General features: G+C 39.6%; 1 protein-coding gene across 4 annotated transcripts in view; it reads right to left on the reverse strand.

Moving 5' to 3' along the window:
• Positions 1-15,651: 15,651 nt before the first annotated feature.
• LOC147626511 (leucine aminopeptidase 1-like) overlaps positions 15,652-27,545 on the reverse strand; it is an 83,538-nt gene continuing 71,644 nt past the window's right edge. For 2 of the 4 annotated variants that reach the window (XR_015268608.1, XM_086816591.1), the window contains one exon: positions 15,975-16,626. Coding sequence is in view for 1 of the 4 variants with exons in the window: in XM_086816591.1 (XP_086672717.1) it covers positions 16,498-16,626 (129 nt within the window). In the remaining 3 variants the exon portion in view is untranslated. The other 2 variants (XR_015268606.1, XR_015268607.1) reach the window with 2 other exon arrangements.

The following is a 27,545-nucleotide window of genomic DNA, read 5'->3' on the forward strand; positions in this document are numbered from 1 at the left end:
TTTGATAAGTGGGGTATTTATTTTGTGGGTCCTATTGATAGCCCTCCTCGATTTCAATCAAACTTATTTATATTAGTTTGTATCGATTATGTGACAAAGTGGGTAGAGGCCAAACCTCTAAAGAGAGATAGAGCAGTGGTGCTTAGAACCCTTCAAAGTCTTGAAAGTATTTGATAATGGTTCTTTGAGTATACAAGATTTATAAAAGGATAATATGTGTGTGCGTGGGGTGTGTGTGTGTGTGTGTGTGTGTGTGGGAGCATATATTGATACCAAGTTCTACACTCACTATTGGGCACTAATGATGTTAGTGGGGATGTCGTAGTATTTAGTCCATACTATGCATGATGGAGTTAATGGTTTATTGTCTTATGGATGACTACCATGAGGTTATAAATTTCACTTTCTTAAAAGATTTATTTGGGCATGTTCCTATATTCATCTAGGTATATATATATTATGTGGTTTGAGATTGTTATTATAATTAAGATGCTTAGTTTTGGGTATTAAAGGTATATATAGGTGGGTATTGAAGGTATATACAGGTGGGTATAGTGTAGGGGATTATGGTTTTTGAGATACAAGGTTTTTTATGGTTTGAGATTGTTATTGTAATTAAGATGCTTAGTTTAGGGTATTGAAGGTATATATAGGTGGGTATAGTGTAGGGGATTATGGTTTTTGAGATACAAGTGGTGTTGGAAATGGGGAGAGCATATCTTTTTGATGGATTTTATGTGGAGTGACACGAGTGCACTTGTTTTGGACAAGGATAGTGTGGTAGTACATCATCAAGGTGAGTTCTTTACTCCCTCGTTCCATACACATTCTCTCTATTACTTTGTATATAGGGGTGAAAAGTGCTATGGCATGTTCTTTGTTGATATATTCTTTCTTTAGTTCCACCCTATTTTCTCTTGCCAAGAGTGTGAGTGTCGTATGTTATGGGCAATGTCATCGTTATGCTGGCAATGTGGTACTTATTTTAGGTGGTATATGATAGGGCTTGTTAAAGCCTTAGTAGGGCCAACTCCTCAAAGACATGATGAGCATAGTGTCTTTTATCCAGATAGAGGGTCATTTCAGTTAAGGTTACATGGTCCAAAGTTAGCGATGAGCTAAGCATTGGAGGGAGGAGATACTATGACATTCATCCCTCTTTTTATGACGTCATGCTACCAACTATTTGCTCATTTTGAAATGAAGTGGGTGACTATTAGGATCAATTTAGAGGAGGAAGAGGCTTAATTGCATTACATTTGTTAGTAGACTTGCCTTTAGTTTCTATGCTTTTTTATAGCTTAGCAACCTCAGCACCTTTTGAGTTTCGAGAGGATGTATGCCACATTGGTTTGGATGAACTAGTAGGTGGACAGCATGGGTTTGCATAATATATTCTTAATAGATGAGAAGAAAACAAAGGATGTTAATGAGTGGGGTTTTTGGTTTGTACTTACTCAGGATGAGCTATTAAGATGATGTAGTGTTTATGAGAAAGTGTGTGTGAGTTTTTTTGTTGTTTTCTTTGTTGATAAATGAAAAAAAAAACCCAACAAAATGGTTTATGACTACGTTATTTGGTGTAGCCATGATGTTATATAAGTAGGTTTGAAGGTGATGAATGTGAAGAGTATTATGGAGGACAAGAAGAGTTGTAAAATGAGAATGAAGACAAAAGAGAATGGAAGTGTAGCAATGAAGTTTTGCGAGACATCAAGAATAATTAGGTGTATCCGAAACTTATTCTTTTTATGTTTCGTTATGAATTAATGTGCTGTTTCAATGTTCTTAATTTGAGTGGTTAATGAATAAGTCTGGACGAAAAGAATGTACATGTGATGATTGCCATAATTGTTTGCTAGTTAGATGATTATTAATGCTTTACCTTTCTTAGAGGTTGATTTGGTCCTAGCTATACTTTAACACCCCTTGGGTGGTGTGTCCAGGGAGTATGCCGAACTACTTAAGCTAGCTTACTAGTTAACGGTTCATAGCTTATGTCTAATGTTATAAATGGGTTTTGAAATAAAAACTAGGTTAGCCAATAAGTTTTTTTTAAAGGAATGAAAGTGAGAGAGAAGATAGAAAAAGGAGAGGAGAAGGAAAAGCAAAAAATAAAAAATGAGTATTATAGGAAGATAACCATCACCATGAGGATACTTGGTAAGTTTCTGGGGAGTTCTCTCTGGAGCCAATGCCTTGGTTTTCATGGGGTAGGACCCTATGGAGGTGGAAAATAAAATAAAATAAAATAAGAAGAATTGCAAGAAGATAACTATCGCCCTGCAAGGTTCTTGGTTGGTTCTTTAGTTTTTGTAATGAGACAGGCTGATGCCTTGGTTTCCATGGGGTAGGACCTTGCATGGAAAAAGGAAAAGAAGTAAAATAAATCGTGGTCATAAAATTGTGAAGAAAGGTGTGTCGAAGTTTGTTAACAATGGAAGATTTAGTTTTTTTCAAATGTTTACTAAGAACTCTTAGTTATGGGATTAGATTATAAGCTTTAGGGCTAGTTTACCAAGAAGGTTGTGCTAGAGACTTGGGTCATAACCGTAGATACTCGCTAGAGTAGTGCTTTGGTATGGTTGGATTAGTGTTAGTCACACTGATTAGGTGAGCTTTATTTTTCATCTCTATAGCATCTTTTTAAGGATGTATGGCTAGTTATGGATAAATGGGATGTTAAAGAGGGTAATGTTAATGTCAGAGTCGGTCGTTGAGGCAGATGGTAGGTCATTGTGTGGAGAGGCTTCCGTGGAAGAGACTTGTAACTTTTTACGTTCAGCATCATAGAAATCCATTAGGGTTGGATCATCTTCCTAGCAGTATGGTATTGTCAACTCTATGTTGTTGACTATCATGTGATAATCCTATCACTAGCAAAGCAGAGTGGTGCTTGGGCAGCAGCCATAGTCCATTTATGCCCCAAGATCACATCTTCCAACACATACTCAACCAAAAAGAACTTGCATCCCATTCATTGTATCCCCATTCCATCACATACATTCTATCCACATTACATCACGTCCACATCTATCCACATCATATCTCATTCATTCCATCCACTTTACATCACATACACATCATACACATCCCATCTCATTCATTCACATCCATCCAATCATTCACATGTACGACTATCCACATCTATCCATACATTCATATCTATCACTTCACATCCACATATATTCACATCACATCACATTTCATCCACATCTCTTTACATCACATCTCATCCACATCCACATCACATTCACATCCACATCCCTTTACATCACATCACATCTCATCCACATCCACATCCACATCTCTTTACATTACATTACATCTCATCCACATCCACATCTCTTTACATTACATCACATCCACATCCACATCCATATCCAATTACATCACATCACATCCTTTCACATCCACATCCACATTCATTTACATCACATTCTTTCACTTACACTTCCACATCCATTTACATCACATTCTTTCACATACTCATCCACATCCATTCTTTCACATACACATCCACATCTATTTACATCACTTTCTTTCACATACACATCCACATCCATTTACTTCCCATCTTACCCTTTCACATATCCTCTCATCTACATCCATTTACTTCACATCTCATCCACATTCATTTTCATTACACCACATCCTATCACATACCATTCACATCTTATCGCATCCCATTTACATCTTATCACATCCATTCACATCCTATTCCCATTTAGTAGCTTTTCCTACTTTGATACCGATAATTGGACTCTTTCTAAATTTCTGTCAATTGTTTGGCCTAGATAAAGGTTCTTTTTCTTGATGACTATTTTCATATTCTTTCTCAATTTCTCAAATGAATTAAATCCAATATTTCTCTTTTGAATAAAAGAATTCATGGGATTTACAAAAATCAATTCTACCTATATTCACTTTTGATAAATAATCATAAATTTAATTATACTAAAAATTTCTCTTTTTTTCATTTAATTTCTTGGACCTCAAATATCATGGAAATTTCTCTTTTTGCATTTAATTATTTGCATTCCAATGTCATGAGAATTTCTCTTTTATCATAAAATAAATCTATCTAAAATTTCTCTTTTCTTTAATAAAATATCCATTAATTCAATATGCCAAGAATTTCACTTTTACTATTTAAATGATTGAATTTCAAATGTCATGAAAATTCCTCTTTTATCATTTAAATATTTCTCATACATAAAATAAATTTATCTAAAATTCATCTTTGAATTTAAATAAAATATCCATTAATTCCAATATGCTAAGAATTTCACTTTTTCTATTTAAATGATTGAATTCTAAATGTCATAGGAATTTCTCTTTTATCATTTAAATATTTTTCATGCATAAAATAAATTTATCTAAAATTCATCTTTGAATTTAAATAAAATATCCATTAATTCCAATATGCTAGGAATTTCACTCTTCCTATTTAAATGATTAAATTCCAAATGTCATGAAAATTTCTCTTTTTTATCATTTAAATAAAATTACCATAATTTTCTCTTTTCTTAATTATTTAATTATACATAAACCTTAAAAAATTATTTTTCCTTGAATGTGATGAAAATCATTCTTTTAGTCTAGGATATTCAATCCTAGAATATGGTAGGAAGTCCTCTTTTCACATTACGCATAAGAATGAATTATGTGTCAATTTCTTAAAGAATCTACCATAGCTCCGCTGTCAATTTTTTTATATTTTTGAAAAGAATAAGACTTAGTAATGTAATTATGATAGTATAACTATCTTTTAGCCTTAAATCTAATTTATGGATTTAACTCATAAAATTACCATAATTTACTAGCATATAAGTATAAAAAACTATTTTCTTAACCTCTAGCTTCACAAGCCTAGAGTTTGATTTGTGACTTGAGAATTTCTCCATGAGAAGCATCAATTGAATAAAGGATTGGTCATGGGAATGACCATTCTTTGGGGGAGAGAGAGATAAACATAAAAGCATCCTAATTTAAGCATAAATGTAAACTTTTCTTAATTATTCATTATAACTCTTAAGAAAAGCTTAATTTGCATTATAAACACTTAATTAAGAAACTTCTCAAGCTTGAGAGGGGTTGAGAAGTGAAAACATTGAGAATAGTAGAGAAAAACCATAAAATTACACGTTACCTCTTGTTTTTGCTTGCTTCTCTATCATAGAAGAATCCCCCAACCAATCAATTGGTTTGTGTAATGAAAGGAAAGCTCCAAGGATGGTTGAAGAGAGAGAGAGGCTCTACTCTCTCCAAAAGTAGAGGATTTTTAAGGGATAATAAAAAATATCATTATTTTTGTATAATACTGGCATGGTATAGTTCACATATTTTTTTACAAAGGACTAAGGATCTATTTATAGATGAGGGAGGCCTCTAACCAAGTCCAACTAGGTTCTAGAATTTTCCAGGTTCAGTTTGGCTGAATTTGGACAAGATTTGGACCTAGTTTGGCTCCCTTTTAACTTGGTTTGATCTAAGAGGAGAGGAGAGATAAAAATATCTCAAAATTTTTTTGATTTAAAAACTCCACCACATGTGTGAAATAGGCGCCTCCTTGAAGTCTCCCCCCCTCCTTACCAAGGTGTCAAACATGTATCATTATACCAAAATATCTCATTTTTTTAGTAATATCTCATAGTTTTTAACTAATAAACCTTGTACTCAGTCAACTCTTCATCTTATGTGGGCATTTACTCATTTTTGGGTATTTTCTTTTATTCATTGGATTTATCCCCTCCCCACACTTGGATTGATCCTGTTGGACCACCTTAATTGAACCATAATCTAATTTTTTTTGAAAATCTAGACCCTTCGACTAAGGTCCTTTATACACATTTTTAATTAATTCCAATTGTACGTTGGAAACTTCTTTTTGAATTTCTGTTTCAGGGGAATCCATTTTAGACATTAGGAAGATTTTTATATCCAAAAATATCTCAATTTTGGATTACCTCTCTCTAGATATTTTCTCTCTCCATGTCAAAACAGGGTAGAACAGGATCTTTCTTTTATTTTTGAGAGGGGACTATCGAAAAGGCCCTTGAGTGAATAGGTGGTGAGCGTTCTAGTTGCCAATGATGCCATAGGTACACCGATGAAGGAGTGATTGAAAATTAGAATTCAACCGGATATTTTGGAGGATTATGATCAGTGATACTATGGTTTCATTAAAAGATTGTTTTAAAGTCAGCTGAATCTGTGAAACAGACAATTTCATATTGGGTGTGTAAGTGGTGTGACTATCTTAAAGTTTGCATAAAGCACCGGCTAGGAAGCCTGGGAACTCTTTTCCCTGGTACCCGGGACAAAACCTAACCTAATTCTTAAATGGATCCCATCACTACAGTGGTTGGGCGGTTGGCTAACCCATGGGATTGATGGATCCCTAAAACGAGACTCAATTCTGTTATGATGGGGTTAGGCTGGACTGATGGATCCCTAAAATGAGACTCAATTCTGTTATGGTACGATAGATGAAGTAAATCCCGGATAGTAATTGTTCTATGGAAAAGAATCAACATCTGTGCCTCTCGACCGATGAGGAAAAGAATCAACATGTGTGCCTCTCGATCGATGAGGAAAAAAGAGTTGGTCTCTATGATCCAAGTGCAAGTTTCTTCCTTTATCTGACCAAGTGACTTACAGGTTTGGTCGGATCAGTTTGGTACCTTGACTACGTTAGAGTAGAAATATCCTGGAGGAATCGCCCGTGCTTTCTGGGGACAAGGAAAGTTTTTTTCGGGTTCGGTTTTGGAAGAACCGAGGGATTAGTCTCTTGTCCGGATATCCGTGGGGCGAGGCCCCGAGTGAAAGGCTCTGCCCCGTGCAAGAAGTGCTACTTCCGCTGCTAGTACCCTTGAATTCCTTGCACAAAGGGGAAGGGATCTTTCAGCTGGTATCAGAGCGAATTGGGTAAAGTGGATCAACCGAGAAGCCAGAAATGTCAAAAATTTATGTAGCAGTAAAAGGTTGTAATTGTGTGATGAAATTCATACAAATTGATATTCAGAATGAAGATTCATAAATAGGTAATTGGGTCTTCAGATTGAAGTACCACAATTATGTGGAATCCTTGACATGATGGTATTTACCTTATAATTCCAAGGACCGTGACTACCCGTATATACCGAGGGTATAATTGTAGCTCTTTACTGGCAGTATATACGAGTAAATCTAAGACCTTGAAATTATAAGCAAAAATGCTATCCAGATGATGAATTCGAATGCTGGTTGATATGATTTTAGAATTCTGGTTGAGAATTGATGAGTTGATTTGGATTCTGATTGAAAGATAATGATTCTTGAATTCTAGTTGAAAGAAGATAAGTTTAACAAAGCCACAATGAGGATAAATGGGACGAATCCCAGTGATGATGATAATAACTGGAAGGATGATTGTGACTTCAGCAAATCCCTATATGCGATTAGTGGATTGTGCTAACCGATTGCTACTGTTAACACTTGACCCAGTGGATCAAGTTAAGGGATGACAAATTAAAAACCTGCATAACTGAAATTCCCATGGAGGAATGTTCAGATGGAATTTTTCGTCTAATGGACCATTATTGTGTTAAGCATATGAATGATATGTTTTGAATGAATCGTTATCTGATAATCAGTTCTATATGCCTCCAGCTGCGAGATGAGGACATGTCGCATTTTTTAAGTGGGGTAGGATGTAAGATTCTTTCCTTCAGCTTTTGAGGGTACAGGTGTAAGAACCTCCCCTTTCGATCTTGTAATTATTTTCCTCTCAAAAATAAAAGAAAGATCATGTTTTATCCTGTTTTGGCATGGAGAGAGAAAATATCTAGAGAGAGGTAATCCAAAATTGAGATATTTTTGGATATAAAAATCCTCCTAGTGTCTAAAATAGTTATCCAATGTACAATTGGAATTAATTGAAAATGTGTATATAAAGGACCTTAGCCTAAGGGTCTAGATTTTCAGAAATTTTTAGATTATGGTCTAATTAAGGTTTCTATGGGCCAATAGGATCAATCCAAGTGTGGGGAGGAGATAAATCCAATGAATAAAAGAAAATACTAAAAAATGAGTAAATGCCTACATAAGATGAAGATTTGATTGAGTACAAGGTTTATTAGTTAAAAACTATGAGATATTACTAAAAAAATGAGATATTTTGATATAATGATACATTTTTGACACCTTGGTAAGGAGGGGGGAGACTTCAAGGAGGCGTCTATTTCACACATGTGGTGGAGTTTTTAAATTAAAAAAAATTATGATATTTTTATCTCTCCTCTCTCTTGGATCAAACCAAATCAAAAGGGAGCCAAACTAGGTCCAAATCTTGTCTAAATTCAGCCAAACTGAACCTGGAAAATTCTAGAACCTAGTTGGACTTGGTTAGAGGCCTCCCTCGTCTATAAATAGATCCTTAGTCCTTTGTAAAAAAATCTGTGAACTATATCATGCCAGTATTATACTAAAATAATGATATTTTTTATTATCCCTTAAAAATCCTCTACTTTTGGAAAGAGTAGAGTCTCTCTCTCTCTTCAACCATCCTTGGAGCTTTCCTTTCAATACACAAATCAATTGATTGATTGGAGACTTCTTCTAGAGAAGTAAGCAAAAACAAGAGGTAAAGTGTAATTTTATGATTTTTCTCTACTATTCTCAATGTTTTCACTTCTCAACCCCTCTCAAGCTTGAGAAGTTTCTTAATTAAGTGTTTATAATGCAAATCAAGCTTTTCTTAAGAGTTGTAATGAATAATTAAAAAAAGTTTACATTTATGCTTAAATTAAGATGCTTTTATGTTTATCTCTCTCTCCCCAAAGAATGGTCATTCTTATATGACCAATCCTCTATTCAATTGATGCTTCTCATGGAGAAATTCTCAATTCACAAATCAAACTCTAGGCTTGTGAAGCTAAAGGTTAAGAAAATGATTTTTATACTTATATGCTAGTAAATTATGATAATTTATGAGTTAAATCCATCAATTAGATTTAAGATTAAAAGATAGTTATACTATCATAATTACATTACTAAGTCTTATTCTTTTTAAAAATATTAAAAATTATCAGTAATAGCAGCGGAACTATGTCAAAATTTTTAAGAAATTGACACATAATTCATTCTTATACCTAACGTGAAAAGAGTTCCTGCCATATTCTAGAATTGAATATCCTAGGCTAAAAGAATGATTTTTATGACATTCAAGGAAAATTATTTTTTTGAGATTTATGTATAATTAAATAATTAAGAAAAAAGAAAATTATTTTTTTGAGGTTTATGTATAATTAAATAATTAAGAAAAAAGAAAATTATAAAAATTTTATTTAAATAATAAAAATAAAATTTCCATGACATTTGAAATTCAATCATTTAAATAGAAAGAGTGAAATTTCTAGCATATTGAAATTAATGGATATTTTATTTAAATTCAAAGATAAATTTTAGATAAATTTATTTTATGCATGAGAAATATTTAAATGATAAAAGAGAAATTTCTATGACATTTGAAATTCAATCATTTAAATAGAAAAAGTAAAATTGTTAGCATACTGAAATTAATGGATATTTTATTTAAATTCAAAGATGAATTTTAGATAAATTTATTTTATGTATGAGAAATATTTAAATGATAAAAGAGAAATTTTCATGACACTTGGAATTCAATCATTTAAATAGTAAAAGTTAAATTCTTAACATATTGAACTAATGGATATTTTATTAAAGAAAAGAGGAATTTTAGATAGATTTATTTTATGATAAAAAAGGAATTCCCATGATATTTGAGGTCCAAGAAATTAAATGGGAGAAATAAATTTTTTTAGTATAATTCAATTTATGATTATTTATCAAAAGTGAAAATATGGGTAGAATTAGATTTTGTAAATCCCATGAATTCTTTTATTCAAAAGAGGAATATTGGATATAATTCATTTGATAAATTGAGAAAGAATATGAAAATAGTCGTCGAGAAAAAGAACCTTTATCTAGGCCAAAGCAATTGGCAAAAATTTAGAAAAAGTCCCATTATCGGTATCGAAGTAGGAAAAGCTACTAAATGAAAATAGGATGTGAATGGATGTGATAAGATGTAAATGGGATGCGCGATAAGATGTGAATGGATGTGATAAGATGAGAATGGGATATGATAGGATGTGGTGTAATGAAAATGAATGTAGCATTAACTGCAAGCTGCCCCCCTGGGATATACCAATGCAAGATCGAGGGAGCCCTGAAGATAGCGCATGATCCGCTTTACTTCTTGCCAATGCTTTGTACCTGGGCTGTGCATAAATTTGCTACACTACGAAACCCCAAATTGAATATCTGGGCATGTGTTGCATAAATATATAAGGCAACCCATGCTTGGTTGTAAAAACTCATATCAAAAGGCTCTCCAACATCATATATGCTCAATTTCAACCCTGGTTCCATTGGAGTAGAGATGGGCTTACAATCTTGAAACCCGAATTTGTGCAACAGCTTTTGAATGTACTTCGATTGGTGTACATAAATCCCAACATCTATCTCCACAAATTGTATGTCCAAATAATAATAATGCAACAATCCCAAATCTGTCATCTCAAATGACGATTGCAATTCAGCTTTGAATGCTGAAATTTTATCCATATCATTCCTAGTTAGCAACACGTCATCCACATAACGAATGGGCATAATCAAAGTACCATGATCCTCTTTCACATAGAGGGTGCTCTCCGTTGGACTATTGCAAAATCCCTACGTGGTCAAATAAGTATGGATCTTTTCATACCAGCTCGAGAAGCTTGTTTGAGACCATAAAGTGCTTTTCGAAGCTTGCATACTTTGTTTTCATGACGATGCAACACAAAACCAATGGGCTGATTTACATACACCTTCCTGCAAATCCCCATTGAGAAAAGATGATTTTCTGTCCAATTGATACACTTTCCAACCATGATGGGCAGCCAATGCAACAACACATCTAACTGTGGCCATACGAGAAGTGGGTGCAAAAGTCTCATCTCATAATCAATGCCTTTTTGCTGGGCATATTCTTTGGCCACTAACCTGGCCTTGTACCTAGCAATGGTACCATTAGATTTTCTTTTTAACTTGTAAACCCACTTTGTGCCAATGGGCTTCTTGCCAGAAGCAAGTCTACCAAATCCCAAGTGCTATTTTTATGGATAGAATCCATCTCATTTTGTATGGCTTGCATCCAATGCTCATCCTCATGACCCTCTTCAAATGAATCTGGCTCATCTACATCACAAAGTATACTCATGCAAGCAACATCTGCATGTTCTCTTGCATTACATGAACCAACCCATGTCCTGCTACCAAGTGGAGCTGCAAGTTTGCTCTCCTGTAAAGTACGGAGCAACCAACGAGGCACAACTCTAGCCTCCTCCATTGTTGTCCGCTCTTGCTCCACTGCTTCCTCCACATTTTGAGGTGTAATGAGCTCATTCATGGGCTGATTTGGAGCACCCAAATGCTTTCCATTGGGGGAAGTTGATGGCTGATATGTAGAGCCATGAACTCTCAACGGGAGAAGTTCTTTAAACATGTTATGTGGGCTCGAAGGTGGCTGTCTAAAAAATTCAGCCAATGGCTGGTCTGAATTTTCAGCAAATACAACATCTCTACTGTCCAAAATCCTTTGTTTGGAAGGATTAAAGTGATGGTAGCCTTTACTGCCACTGTCATAACCCACAAATATGCACTTAGTAGCTTTGTCATCAAGCTTACGTCTCAATTGCTGAGGTACATGTGCATATGCTATACATCCAAAAACTCTAAAGTGGTCAACTTTAGGTTTCCTTTCGTGTCGGGCCTCATATGGCGTGATGGTTTTCAATGCTTTGGTAGGCATCTGTTCAACACATTGGTAGCACACATTATTGCCTCCATCCAGAGTTTGTGAGGCAATCCTTTGCCTTTAACCATGCATCTAGCCATTTCCATCAAAGACCTGTTCTTTCTCTAAGCAATGCCATTTTGCTGAGGAGAATATGGCATAGTGCTTTGATGCTTTATGCCTTTCTCTACCATAAATGCTTTGAAAGCAATGGACTTGTATTCCCCCCCTCAATTGGTACAGAGGATTTGCACTTTGCAACCTATTTGATTTACACCTTGTGCCACAAAATGTTGAAAACATGCAAATACATTAGATTTGGCGTTCAAGGGATACACCCATGCAAATCTAGAGTAGTCATCGATAAAGGTTACAAAGTATAGATGCTTTCCAAAAGATGGTGTCCGCATAAGACCACACACATCATTGTGCACAACTGTAATTTTCGCACAACCTTTGTCGATCCATCTTTTGGGAATGCATTTCTATGCGTCTTACCCAATATGCACCCTTCACATACATGTTTTGGTGGCAGTTCTACATGAAGCATATCCTGTACCATATTATGCCTTTGCAATAGCATCAAACTGCCATAATTCACATGCCCAAACCTGGCATGCCACAATTATGCCTCGTGCATGGCAGGTGTAAGAGTGGTAACCACATGAGCATCATGTCCTCTCCTGTTAAACCTGTCAAGCTGATATAACCCATGATACAATGTACCCAAGCTGATATAACCCATGGTACAATGTGCCAGAAGTGACCAATGCATAGCCACCTTCACGGTCTTTCACTATGCATCTGTTGTTCTCAAAGTTGATTGCATATCCTCTTTTAGCAAAAGAGGAGACGGACAATAAGTTCTTCTTAATCCCTAGCACATACAATACATCTGAAAGACATAAGTCTGCACCATCTGCTGTTGTGAGGATCACCTCACCAACACCCTGAACTGGATAAGAAGAATTGTTTGCACATGTTATCTGCTTGCCTTCCGGGGCAGCCATAAGCTTCTTAAACAAATCCCTCCGAGAGATAATGTGTTTAGAAGCACTCCTGTCAAAATACCATGTGTCGTGTGTTTCGTTGACACTGAGAGACATATGCTCCAAAGATGCATCATAACTACAAGTGATGAAAGTCCACTGATCCTGCACAAGATTTACTGATGCATCATCTTTCACTATACAAGTGATGAAGAAGAATCTACAGCCATGCCACTTTCCTTTTTCTTCTCCTTTGCAAGCCTCTTTCTGCACTCTTTCAAGTAATGACCTGGCTTCTTACAGTAGTGACATTTTCCCTTCTTTTTGGGCTTGCCTGCATCATTTTTAGCCTTTTGTGAAGGTTGTCCCGAATCAGTTGGCTGAAAACTGTGTTTGGCTTTTCTTGCCCTTGTCTTGGGCAGCAAAAGCCCCATCACCACGCATGCTAGAAGACTTGTTCTTCCGATTCTGCTCCTCCTGTAGCAACAAACCAACTCTCTCTTCAAAAACAAGATTGGTTCAAGGTTACCCCTCATAGATAGAGTGAGCGATGTATGAAAATTCAAGTAGGTTTCTAGTAAAAATGATAGTGTTCTAGAAACCAACTCCTTTTCGAAAATGCCTCATCAATATTGAGCAGTTGCTCCCGAAGATCCTAGAGCTTCATAAGATGATCGGCCATACTATCACCTTCATTCATGTCCAAGTTCTCAAGCTCTTTCTTGAGAAATGCAACCTTGGCCTCATTCTTTGCATGATACATGGTTTCAAGTACATCCCAAGCTTCGTAAAGGCCTGCAAGACCGAATATACAATATGATTGATCTCTTTACTGACAAAGCAATCAAAGCCATCACTTGGGCATCTCAAGTATCCCATCTTTTCTGCTCTTGTGAGGGAGGAGTGGGTACTACTGCTTGTTGAGCACCATGGCTAGACGTGTTAAGTGCTATGTCAACAGAGCGTACATCTTCACATGACACATAACCCCATAATCCTTTGGCCATAAGTAGATTTCGGACCATGAAACTCCATAGGGACTAATTATTGCCATCCAATTTGTTCTCTTGGAACAAAACCCCAAATATGTCAGTCATATTTCCAACCATTTGCTCAAACTTCACCAAGAGAGATGCAACCAAATATGCTGTAAAAAGCACTTGCAACAAAATACAAAATGCACCGGAGTGCAATGCCAGGCAACCACAATGTCATGTACAAATGTTTTGCCCCAAATTTCAAGCTGCAATGCTGAAAATCCCCTAATTTTTGAGCACCAATGGACTAATTTGTGTCAATTGCACATAATTAACAAAAGCCCCATAAATTTGTGTACCAATGAGCTTTAATTTTGCGATTAAGCAATGATTTCACGAAAGACTCAATTTTCTGTGTCCTATAAATGCAATTGTGCAATTTTTGAAAAATTTCCAAAATTTGAAAGATCTCCAAATTTTTGACAAATCCCTAATTTTTTTTTTGGATCCTATATCCTAATGTTGCCTTGCACAGTTGCCTGCACTTGAATCTTGCAATGAAGTAATAAATTCCCAAAAGCCCCTTGATTTGAACCAAAAAACAATTACCTGATTTTGAGAGGCTGCTGCAAGCAAGATGGTGCAACTAGTTGCTGACGTGATGGAAGTAGCATTGAAGGACAATAGACGATGAGCTCCTCAGGCGAGTTGTAGATTCAGTAGATGACGAGCTCCTCAAGCAAGAGCTTATGTGTGTAAACCTTCTCTATAGACTGCAACTGGCGGGAGCTTCTATACACAGAAGTCTGCGCTCGTTCGCCTATCTATACACAAAAGGTGCTCGTTCGCTAGCTCAGGCATTGTTGTTGGAGACAGCTAAGGTACAAGCATTGGCGACGACAGACTGATGCTGGAGGCGACCAAGACACAAGCGGCGGGAGCGAGACAAGCGCCAGACGGAGCCGTTGTAGGCAGCGACCAGCACGGCATGAACCAAGCGACCAAAAAAACGACCTTGTCATGTAAGCCCAAAAGAGGGCTGAGCTCTACCCTGGGCCGCCGCACAGGCTTTGAGCGACGTCCATGAGCGGGGCCGTGGTGGAGCCCTCCCCACTAACTTCGCCCTCTGCGGAGGCTGAAATGGGCGGCAACAAGGCCAGGCAAGCGGAGGGGGGGCGGCAGGAGCTTGGACGGAGCGTGCAACAGGTGCCAGACTGGGATCGCCAGACGGATTGTGAGAGTTGGAACCGCAACTGCCGAGGACGAACGGACACAAGAAGGTTGGCGCTAGAAACTACAAAGGTAGGATGTGCAACCAAGCTTTAATACCACTGTTGGGGATTAGGGTTTTAGAGAAACAAAGACACACACACAAAGATGGTACACAATAGCAAGCTCTCAAGAGGAGAGAGAGAGATGGTGATTGCTACTCAAAGTAGATAGATACAAGATGTGTGGAGCAAGGGAGTTGACTCCACAATATCATAATACAATCAAATAAGTGTGGTGTCCTTTCACACCTAATATCCAAGAGGAAAAACCCAAAGGGTGAAAAGTGCCCTTGGTTAGCCCATGTTCACATGTGGCACTACTCATAGCATATGTGGCATAACTCACAGCATATATACCAATACCATTGTGGAATAAAAAAGCAATCAAAGGTGTTGAATCATATTAGCAAATAGTTTGGTGCATGTTCACAGTACATGACTGATCACACAAGAGAAAACCGATTTCATAGTTCCATGTACATATGCAACGGTGGTGAGCAATCCTTGTTGCATGAATGTAGGTGATGTTGCAATTTTTTCTAAAAAACAAAATGAAGGACAGCTCTGTGTGAAGAAAAGAGTATATTGTGTTTAATTTCTTATGATTAAGAGGAGGTCAAACATCTCACATGATGGTGGGCACAATGTAGGTTTGCCTTGGCATCATGTGGAGAGAATTCATGAACAAACCCTTGATAGGTCTTGTTTAATAGTCATCCAGTTTTTTCAATAACTGATTGTTAATCTATTGCAACAGACATGACCCATCGTAAATGATCAGTCCTGCAAGCCTGCCCAAAATGGTATTGCTCGAAGAGGTATTTCTCATGCAAACAACTCAAAGGTCTCTCTCCATGCACGAAGAGGAATTTACTCCACGCCACTGAAAACAGATCCAATCCTCAGAGTTTATTATTACTACTTAAATCTATCACAAATACAAGTTGTATTATGACCTTGCTTAACAATAAAAGCTCCATTAACTACATTTCAGTATAGATCCCTCGTTGTCAGGATACAAAATAAGGTGCCAATCCAGTGGAGTCACAAATGACAAGTTAGAATCAATGAAATGCTGTAAAGTGAATGCATCAAAGAAGACACCTTTTGATTTACTTGCATGTTGAATCAGACGACAGTCCCGCAGTAGATGAGCCCACAAAACATGAACACAAAGGTAGGTTTGTTGTTGCAGCACCTTTGGACTCCACTCTTGTGCTAACTAGCCTTTACTGAAGCCTCAAAAAGGGAAAAGCACTTGTGGGATTATTGTAGAGTCAGTCTGCTTACATAGAAATGGTCGAGGCAAACGTGGGTTTGTTCTTGGAGCAATCTCTACTCGTGACCTTGCATCGCTGAGCTCTTCCTTGTTCTAGTCCTCAATAATCTTTCAAATAGATGCTGTATTTAAGCCTTCATGATGTATGTTTCAAGACCCATTCCACAAGCGTGCCAACAGCAAACCCAGTTGCTCCTTTTTTCTTCTCACTCCAGACAGGCCCAGCTATGTCAAGGTGAGCCCACTGTATATTCTCATCCACAAACTGCCAAAAGCAACACAATAGAAATTAATTATCTGCAGCTAAAACTTTAAGTTTTGACCAGAAACCACTTGGAATAGAAACATGGTCTAAAACGCAAACCCCCCCCCCCCCGCCAAAAAAAAAAAAAAAAAAAAACCAAGTGATGATGTACAATCTCAGCTTTACCTTCGAATTCAAGTACATTCCAGAAGATAACTCCCACTTAGCTTCTTACATTAAAACAAGAACTAAAAACACTTAACGCCTGTCAATTCTGTTTCTAATGTTGCTTTTAAAGTGGTGGTATTGAAGATCTTCCATGTTATGTTAGATTAAGTGGTGTTGGCTATTTTATGTGTACCTTCTCTGCAAGTGGTCAGGACATAACATACTTCCCCCCTTAATTTAATTCGCATGCTTGCAAATGCATAAGGAGAACATGCTTCTGTAAGTAAATCCTCATATCCAAACATCCATCCATGGCATCTACTCAAGTTTGTTGCCTCTTATCCAAGCCAATGTAAGACTCCTCTTGCAAAACATGCTATAAAGATCCAATTGCTTACTGTCAATCCAACTCTCTTCCAAGAGCTGAATCCCAATAGGAAAACTAGTCGCAAAGTGCAACAAGCTCTACCATAACAACCCTAGCACATCCGCAAACACTAGTTCACTTAATGTGCAAATAAGTCGTAATGTACTTCCAATGTGTTTTCGCATAACCAGTAGATACATCTACTTTAGGGCAAGCATAAAACTTCTCATAAAATTCTGTGTGCTCGAAAGCCTGAAGATCACGCACGACTTTCAAACAATCCTTTGTATGTCCCTTGTCCTCAAATAACTCGAGGACAACATACAACTTCATAATGAATTCCATTCCTAACATGTCAATGGGTTACGCTCCATCGAACGAGTGGAAAGTCCATTACTTGATGAGTAACTTGCTTTGCTGGAGATCCTACATGAGAATACACTATGGCGTCCCATACCAACAGAGCACAACCCACATAAAATCCCCGTAAAGCATTTGATCATAGGTGGAATAGCCAACTTTCCCCCCTATATTGTAGCCTTGAAGCAATCAAATTTCCCCTTGAACACCAAGGTCCTTAGGACAACTAGAGGGTCAATCTAATCCATGCAAAGTCAAGGATAAAAGATATCACCACACCCCAATCTGTGCCATGGGCTCCCGTAGTTACTAGTCAACACAACTGGCTGTCTATAAGCCTTCCGGAAACCTTGGCCTAGGCATCTCGAGTATGACCAACTCCACAAGACCGCCTGACTCCGCACCATGTCTTGGCTTATGCCAACTCCCAACAAGACTACACCAAGGGTTCATGGTAAATCTTGGTATCCTTCCCACATCCTTTAAAAAAACCATGTCTACTAATTTAGAAAGCATGCAAGACAATAAATTCCATCACAGTTCGGCAAAAGACCTCTAAAAAATTAAATTTTTTAAAGTAGGGGTTGTACAAAAGTACCAAAAATACAAGTATCACGACTTAGGTTCTGGAAACTCATAATTATTGAGCCACTCCAAGACCCACCAAAAAGTGTTATGAATCCAACATAGCAATAGCCTACTGACACCACTGGATAACCATGTGGTCATCTATTGGTGAAAGCTTGGAGCACCCATCAACTTGGAGTTTGAGACGATCCTCTAGATAATGCACTCCTCATCGGTGATGTCACTATCATCATCCTGTATGGGACCCTCGACACTGCTTTCATGATCACTCTCCAGCATATCTACTGGTGGAGGATATGGTCCAAGACAACCCGATGGCTTTCCGTGTTGAAAGTCCATTTAGTGTCCATTGATTCCACATAAATACTACCCTGTGAGTTCATGAAGTTTCGCCAAACCTGCCTACTTTTCTTGGAAAAAGTAATAGTAAAAGATGAGGTTCTACAGGTTGAAAAGAAGTGAAAAGTTACAGAAAAGCTTGTTGTAATGAAGCGATGGACACATGAGTGTAGACACAAATTGTACATAGGAGACCAAGGGCCAAGAAAAAGTTGGAATAGGCCAAGGGGCCAAGAGTAAGTGGGGAACATAGGCTTATGGGCCAAAGGCCAAGTAGGGTGGACATTAATAAGTGTGTGAAAAGGGGGCCATGGTATATAGGCCGATGTGAATTACTAATCACAATTACCTCATACTAATCAAGAATTACAAGCTAACAAGCTTTCACGGCAACCTTGCCTTTCTCCTTGCTCATGGATGGTGCTCCTACACCCATGTTGTCATTCCATGCTTTGAGTGGCCAATCATAGTTCATTGCACTTGTAAAGGTGGATGAGAAGGTTTGAAAAGAGGCAAACAAATCCAACGTAAACGGGCCAATGAGAATAGAGACCTTTTTATATGAGATCAAGAAAAGCTTTATGCTTTTCTCAAAAGATGACCATTTGATTTTTTATTAAAAACTTGAATCTGTAGCTTTTTAAAGCTCAACTCCTTACATTTTTTGTAAAGCATGGTCCCTTAGCTTAAAAAACCGTAGCCCTTAGCTTTAAAAAGCTTTTCTTTCTCTATTTTAAAAAAAATAGTGTCCTTCCCAAAATAAAAAAAGAGCGAGCTGGAGCTCCCCCAATGTTTGACTGTTGCCCCCCTTCGCCATCTCATCCCCCTTCCCTACTGCGCATTCTATGCGCCAATGCCTCCCGCTCCCTTGCCGCCTCCAAGCCTAAGCCCACCTCCTCCAGATCACCTCCTTCTAGCCCTTTGTGCCTTAGTCGCCAGTCTTCTCCTCGCCCCCCTCCATCCCCGTTCAGCCTGCACCTTCCCCTGCCTTCCGCCTTCCTACTCCCCATCTTCCCCCTTCGCTTCCCCACCCTTTATTGCCCCCCTTCCATGCCGCCTCTATCCACCCTCCCTACTGACTTCCACCACCTGCCTCCTAGCCAGCCCCCTTTTTTGCCTTGGTCCTTCCGTGCCTTTGCCCTTTCCCATCCTCCATCCGTGGTCCCACTGCTTTTCCTCCCTTGCCTTCTCCTCCTTGGCAGTCTCCAATGTCGGGTAGCAGTTCTTTCAGCAAGAGTCAGCCTTCTAGCCTTCTGTGGTCTTCACCTTCCAAGAGGACTCCATGGTAGCTCCTCCATCTCCCTGGATTCATAAGCGGACCTCCTGCTCTTAGCTTCAATAGTATCCTCCCTTGGTATGCAAGGGGCTGGGTAGTTGCCCTGCGCGCGGATAGCTCGCGGACCGGCTACAGGCAAGGCCTTCTTGGCATGCCTGGAAAGATAACTGATATTCATCCCTTGGGGGGTGGCTACTACCAGGTTGAGTTCGATTCGCTTGCAGCTTCGGACAAAGTTATGCAACTGAGCCCCGTCGCACATGTATGGCCCAAGCCTTCTTTGCGAGGTGGAAGCATGGCTTCGACCCAACGTCTAACCCTTTGGCTAGCATCCAGGCTTTCCTGTGATAGTCTACTTTCCAAGTCTTAGGAAGGAACAACTCTCTCCTCTCCCAGTGATAGGTGGTGCTTTCGATAGAGTGATGGAATCCTCCCGCACTGCCGCTTCAGTTCTTGCTCGGACGACCGGGATTCCATCCCTTCGTATGTAGTCTCTCCGGAGTCGGTGCCTCATGCCTTATTGCTTCCTTGTCTCCGAGCGGACCCTATTTTGCAAAGAGTTGAGTACTCTGGCCTCCCAAGCCAATGTTTCATCTGCCGACAGATGGGACAAGAGCTTGTTCTCACCAACACTGGAAGAGGACACCTCTAGTGCCCCCACCCCCCCACTCCTCTTTCCCAGTTCAGATCCTGCTCAGTGGGGTGGTAAGGATACCATCCCCCATGCACAAGAGCACCAGGTACTACTTCAAAAGAATAGCGGCACCACCAAGCTACAGGACTCAAGAAGATACGATTGTGTCAGAGAACCGTTTTACGAGCATTTATCTCAACAACCCCCCGATGGTGATGCCCCCTCCCCCCCACCCCAATTCGGCAACCGTTACCTCATCGAGACCCCTCTCCAAGTATTCAAATTCCCATGAGGCTCTTTGACCCTTCAAAGCCTACGATGGGCCCGACCTCATAGCCCCTACACCCATCCCCCCATCCCCCGGAAGGCGAACCCTTCCTGTCACCATTTGGCCACCCAATTGGTCGACCCGTGCTTTCTCATCATGTATGTACATTGGACTGGTGTCCATGGCAATTGTATATGCCCGGGATTGATGCCACTCATGTGATACTGTGGACTTGGCTTTCCATATCCCGAGGTGGACATAACCCAATGTCCACCGCCCAAACCTTATCCCCTTTGTACAAAGGGAGTAACCAGCCATGTGTCAAATCTAGCTTGCTCCACAAAGCACCTGCCTGCCACACCTACACTGGACAACTCACCACCTCACTCCTCTCTCTAGAGATTGGCGCCTCCTTCATGAGGGCTGTTGGGCTGCATTTTTTGCACATTCTCCTTCCCAACTCCATTTCCAAGCTTGCTAAGGTGTTTTTCAAGCTTCTAAGAGTGTTTTCATTCCCAATGACTGAAATTCAGCAAAACAGCTCTCTTTATTGCTGTAATTTCTGGTCTTTTTGCTGAAACCCTAATTTCAGCCCTCCTTTCTCAAGTTCAACCATAGGGGAAGCTTTCCCAAGGTTCCCTTCATCCTCTTGAAGACTTTTGTCGCGAAGAAATGCGACAAATTGAAGATCTCAACACTCCAAGGACTTGCAATTGGTAAGCTTTAATGCTTAAATATGGAAGCAAGTAGCAGGAGGGAGGAACCGGATTACAAGATCACATACCTTGTGTAGTATTCTCTTGTCCTACGTGCTCTCTTGTAGATTGTTGCTACCATGTGTTGGTGGAACAATAGAGAGAAGATGGTAGGGAACATGGGCACTTGAGAGGGTAGTGTGGATTGCAAGTCTACATCGACAACCACTTGTTTGAAATACTGTATTCATATGCATTGGTATGAAAATCTGGTCAAAAATGCCCATGACACTATGTTCTTGATTCTCCCAAGATCAATATACTTTATTTGAGGGAGGGGTCGGCCGTTCCAGCTCATTGTGTGTCTCTTGTCAATTCAGCAATTTACTTCTTGTATTTGAGCAAGTGTCCATCAAATCTTAGTGTATTTAAGTGTATTAATTAGCATTGTGTTCAACCAAATTACATTAGTATCAGAGCATACGGTTCTCTTTCACTTCTATCGTGAGAGATGCTTACCGTGAACACTAGCTATCTCTACACTTAGAACATTATGGACAGCCATACAATGAATGTTGGAGATGCTAATACAAGAGGCAGGGACAATGAAATGCATGCTTCCAATGCTTTACAAGATGAGCAAACTCATGTGGTGCACAATAGGGAACATGAATATGTGGGACAGCCGTCCCCTGGCAAAGAGAAGATGCAGAAAGAAGATTCCATAGTGTATTGATTAGCATTGTGTTCAACCAAGTTACATTAGTATCAGAGCATACGGTTCTCTTTCACTTCTATCGTGAGAGATGCTTACCGTGAACACTAGCTATCTCTACACTTAGAACATTATGGACAGCCATACAATGAATATTGGAGATGCTAATACAAGAGGCAGGGACAATGAAATGCATGCTTCCAATGCTTTACAAGATGAGCAAACTCATGTGGTGCACAATAGGGAACATGAATATGTGGGACAGCCGTCCCCTGGCAAAGAGAAGATGCAGAAAGAAGAGTCCATAGTCTTGAGGGCTGAACTTACTCGTATGCAAGCTCTTCTCCATGCACAACAAGAAGAATTGAATCTCTACCACCGCAAGAATCCATTGGTACATGACCGTTTGAAGGCCAAGAAAGCTGAATCTTATATGGATCATGCAATGGCAATGATTGCTCAAGAGTTGCACATGCAACCGAGGGATGCAACATGTGCATACTTGGCTCGTACCGAGGATGCCTATGCAGAAAAGGCAACCATCGCATATGTCTTGGAATCCCCACAGGTGCTCGAACAAGAACTTATGTCTAAGTGGATGAATCTCCATGCTATGGGAGAGGAACAATCAGTGACTTCACGCTATGCAAGAATACCTTATGTAGCCCGTGAAGGATACAATGTTTATAGCAGTGGTCAAAATGTATGTCAAATGCCATTGCCGACTAAAAATGTGCATGCACAACACATGCAACACGGGCTGCAATTTTCTGTTGGTGCGGGTATTCCACGTCTCTCTCATGCCACTCATGCCTTCAAGTGTGCTCGTGTGAGGGAGAAGCTATGGCTGAAAATGTATCAATGCATGTTGAGGAACCAGCCATGCCTCATGCTTACAGGGCACAATTATCTATGCCTTATGCATCACCTTTTGGTCCTAAAATGATGCCTGTCTCACAGGGGCTGTCCCAATGGACAAACATGGGGGAAAACATGTTGAGATGCACGCACATGCATCAAAGTCTCGTGACTTCAAAGCCAGAGATAAATCTGTGAAGTTTGATACATATCATGGGAAATATGATGCATCAAAGGCACTTGCTTTTATTGCCCAGACTGATATTGCTTTCAGTGATGAGGATTTCACTCAAAAATCCATGATCCGGCATGTAAGCATGTTCATGAAAGGCACTGCTGCCCATTGGTGGCTCATGGAGAAGCTCTCACAGAATCCAGTTAGATCATGGGAAGAGTTCAAGGAGAGGTTCTATGCTCAATTCTTGCCTCCCAATCCATTGAATTAGATAACAATGAAGTGGGATTGGGTGAAGCAAAACGAGGGAGAATCGGTAAATGCATATGTACAAAAGTTTTGGAAAGTGCTTTTGGAGGTGTCTCCATTCATGCATGTCACCGAGGCGGAAAGGAAGAGAAGGTTTTAATCGGGATTGCAACCCGTGTACAAAGCGGGACTACAAATGCATCCTGGTCATACCTTACACCAACTAATCACAACTGCCACCGCCACCGAACAATTGGAACTCAAATTGAGTCGATCCAATAAGGCTAAACCCTCATTTCAAGGCAAAGAGAGGGCTGTCCAAAACCTGCAAAATAATGGACAGCCACCTAAAAAGGACCACAACCAAGATAAAAATGATCCAAAGACTGAAAATAACACTACCAAGAAGCGTCCCTTCAAACTGAGAGACTATGGTCTCACTCCGGAGCAGAAAAAGCAATATATGAGTGAGGGGTACTTGTGGTAGCACCGAGCATATTACAAAGGCATGCCCAAACAAGAAGAAGCGTGATAATGCAAATGCATCAAAGCCTAATGTGCATATGGTTCCGGATGTGTAGGGCAAAACTTCACATGATAGCAAAGACAGGGTTGTATGTAAAGCTTGGGGACAGCTCAAGGATCAACCCGCTTTGTTCATGTGATTGTGCATCTGAAAATTTCATATCCACACAGATGGCAGTTGCTTTGGGTATTGAAGTGGAGGACATGGGTCCTCAAATTGAAGCAAGGGCTGCCTTTGTTGATAGAGAAGTGCAGGTCATGCCTATTTTTGGCAAGTTACGCATACACATTCAAGGCTATGTGGATCATCAGGATTTTCTTGTGGCACCTTTGAATGGCTATGATGTATTGCTTGGAAAGCCTTGGCATACACGTATTGATCCGTGCAAGGCTTACAAGACCAACATGATCACCTTCATGCATAAAGGCCGAGAGTATGTAATTGATGCTGGTGAAGAGAGTGATGCCATTCCCCTTATATCTCATGTCCAAATTAAGAAAGTAATGAAAAAGAGTGTTTTTGCGTACTTGATTTTTGTACGAGATCATGTTGGGGAAATTAAGGTACATGTAAACATTCTTAGTAATGATAGGCTGAAATTTTTGCAAGAGCACAATGATTGTTTTGCTGTTGAGTTACCAAATGAGTTGCCACCCGTACGACCGGAAGATCATCGCATTGATCTTGTGCCGAGTAGCTCACCACCTAATAGGCCAGCCTATCGTGTAAGTGCATCCCAAAAAGAGGAGATCATGAAGCAGGTGAATGAGCTTCTTGAGAAGGGTTTGGTTCAGCCAAGCTCTTCTCCATATTGTCCACCCGTCCTCTTGGTTCAAAAGAAGGATGGATTCTTTCATATGTGTGTGGATTATAGAGCTTTGAATAAGCTTACCATCAAGAATCGGTTTCGATTCCACGCATAGATGACATCCTTGACAAGTTGGATGGATCGGCATGCTTTAGCCGAATTGATCTAAAGAGTGGGTATCATCAAGTGCGTGTAGTGCCTGAGGATGTACACAAAACTGCTTTCAGGACAGCATTTGGGCTTTATGAGTATCTTGTTATGCCTTTTGGTCTTACAAATGCTCCGACAACATTCAATAGAATGATGGATCGTATATTCCGTGGGTACAGAAAATTTACAAGTGTCTTCTTTGATGACATCCTAGTCTTCTCGAAGACCGAAGAAGAGCATAGAGCTCATTTGGCCATTGTTTTTGAAGAACTCCGTAAGCATAAACCCTTCATAAATACAAAGAAGAGAGTTCTTCTTGTCAGAGATACATTATCTTGGGCATATTGTGTCCAAAGATGGAGTGCGGATGGATCTTGCAAAAATTGATGCAACTCGGAATTGGCACGAATTGAGTTCAGTGCATGAGATCCGTAGTTTTCTTGGATTATGCTCTTACTACTGCAGGTTCATTCGGCACTTTGCATGGATTGCTTCTCCTTTGCATGATTTGACAAAGAAGAAGGCCGTGTTTAAATGGACTAATGTAGAGAGGGATGCATTCCTCAAATTAAAAGATGCATCCAGTGTTGATCATTCCGGATTTGCAAAAGCCTTTTAGTGTGAATTATGATGCATCTAAAAATTACATAGGAGCTATCCTTAATCAAGAGGAACATGCTGTGGCTTATGAGAGCCATAGATTGCATGATGCAGAGCTATCTCTTGGCATTTATGAGAAAGAGCTCTTGGCTGTAATTCATGTACTTACTACATGGAAACACTACCTTCTTGGGACTGATTTCACTGTGAAGACAGATCACCAGAGTTGAGGTATTTTCTTACCCAAACTAAGTTGTCAGAGAAGCATATGAGGATGGCCAATTTCCTCTCTATGTTTCATTTTCAGATCTTGCACACCCCAGGAAAGAAGAATGTAGTGGCCGATGCATTGTCACGAAAGCCATATGTAGCAGCTATCTCCGTTGCCTCTCATGGGGACTTGTCTGCCATGCGTGATTTGTATCATACGGATGCTGATTTTGCCACTATATGGGCTGATTTGATGGCTGGTCATGCACATGCCTCATATGTGATCAAAGAGGGTTATCTCATGAAAGATAATTGCCTATATGTGGTGTTTGACATGAGGCAAAAGGTTTTGGATGAGTACCATGCTCCTCCATATGCTGGTCATAGAGGTATAATGCCTACTACGCACATGATTGAGCGGTATTTCTTTTGGCCAGGTATGCGGAAGGACATAGAGGCACATGTACGTGCATGTATCACCTGTCAAAAGGTGAAATTTGATAGGCAAAAGGCACCATGTTTGCTTCAGCCATTGCCTATTCCCACGCAGCCATGGAAAAGTATTACCTTGGATTCCATTATGGACTTGCCACGCAACCAACAAGGTAATGATGCAATTTGGACAATTGTGGACACGTTTAGCAAGCAAGCTCATTTCTTGCCGGTCAAAAAGACCATCAAAGCTGAGCATATAGTTAAAATATATCTTGCACGAGTGTTCAAGCATCATGGAATGCTGAAGTCCATTGCGGGGGATAGAGATCCCAGGACTACGAGTCTCTTTTGGCAAGCCTTATTTGATAATATGAGCACCAAATTGGACTTCTTGTCAGCTTATCACCCTCAAATGGATGGGCAAAGTGAGGCTGCAAATTCAGCTGTGTTGGATCTCTTGAAATGTTATGTGGCAGATCAGAAGTCTTCTTGGGAGAAGTACTTACCGCTTGTGGAATTTGCATGCAACAACACGGTGCATGCATCTACGGGAAAGGCCCCGTTTAAGATTGTTTATGGTAAGGTGGTTTTGCGACCCATCCTTCGCACAAAGAATGAGATATTTGCAACTGATGAGTATGTAAGAGACTTGGATATTGCTTTTACTCAGGTGCGGACAGCCATTGCAAGGTCACAAGACAAGCATAAAAAGGCTGCCGACAAGCATAGAAGGCAATTGGATGTTAAAGAGAATGATTGGGTATTGCTGAAATTTGAGAAAGCAAGACTTGCAAAGAGGCCTGGCAAAGAGGGTGTATATCCTAAGCTTGCCACCAGGTACTAAGGGCCTTTTTGAGTGATCGAGAAGATCAATGAAGTGGCTTTCAGATTGGCATTACCTAGTCATTGGCACATAGACAATGCTTTTCATGTGAGTCTCCTTTGCAAGTATGTAGGGCCGGAGCCCACTGAAACGGTCATTGAGAATCCACCAGAAGTGGATGAGCTTGAGGAGATCGTGCAGCCAGAGCAGATTGTCTATCACAAGGAACACAAGCTTATTGCAGGTAAACTTGTCAGGCGTTATCTTGTGAAGTTTAAGAACTATCTTTCCATTGATGCTAAATGGGTAGATGAAGAGTTCTTCAGAGATTACCCTCATGTCGTTTAGACATATTTGGATGCTTTTTAGTTGCGGCCAACTATTTAGAAGCCAGGGGGGATGTCACCATTTGGCCACCCAATTGGTCCACCCGTGCTTTCTTATCATGTATGTACATTGGACTGGTGTCCATGGCAGTTGTTATGGAGGGCTGAAATTAGAGTTTTCAGCAAAAAGACCAAAAATTACAGCAATAAAGAGAGCTGTTTTTCTGAATTTCAGTCATTGGCAGTGTGTAGGAGAGTGATTAGCATCCGGAAACACTCTTGGAAGCTTGAAAATTACCTTAGCAAGCTTGGAAATGGAGTTGGGAAGGAGAATGTGCAGAAAATGCAGCCCAACAGCTCTCATGAAGGA

The sequence above is a fragment of the Cibotium barometz genome, chromosome 22 (assembly GCF_041138505.1).
Source record: "Cibotium barometz isolate CiBa-2024 chromosome 22, ASM4113850v1, whole genome shotgun sequence".
NCBI classification, from domain to species: domain Eukaryota; kingdom Viridiplantae; phylum Streptophyta; class Polypodiopsida; order Cyatheales; family Cibotiaceae; genus Cibotium; species Cibotium barometz.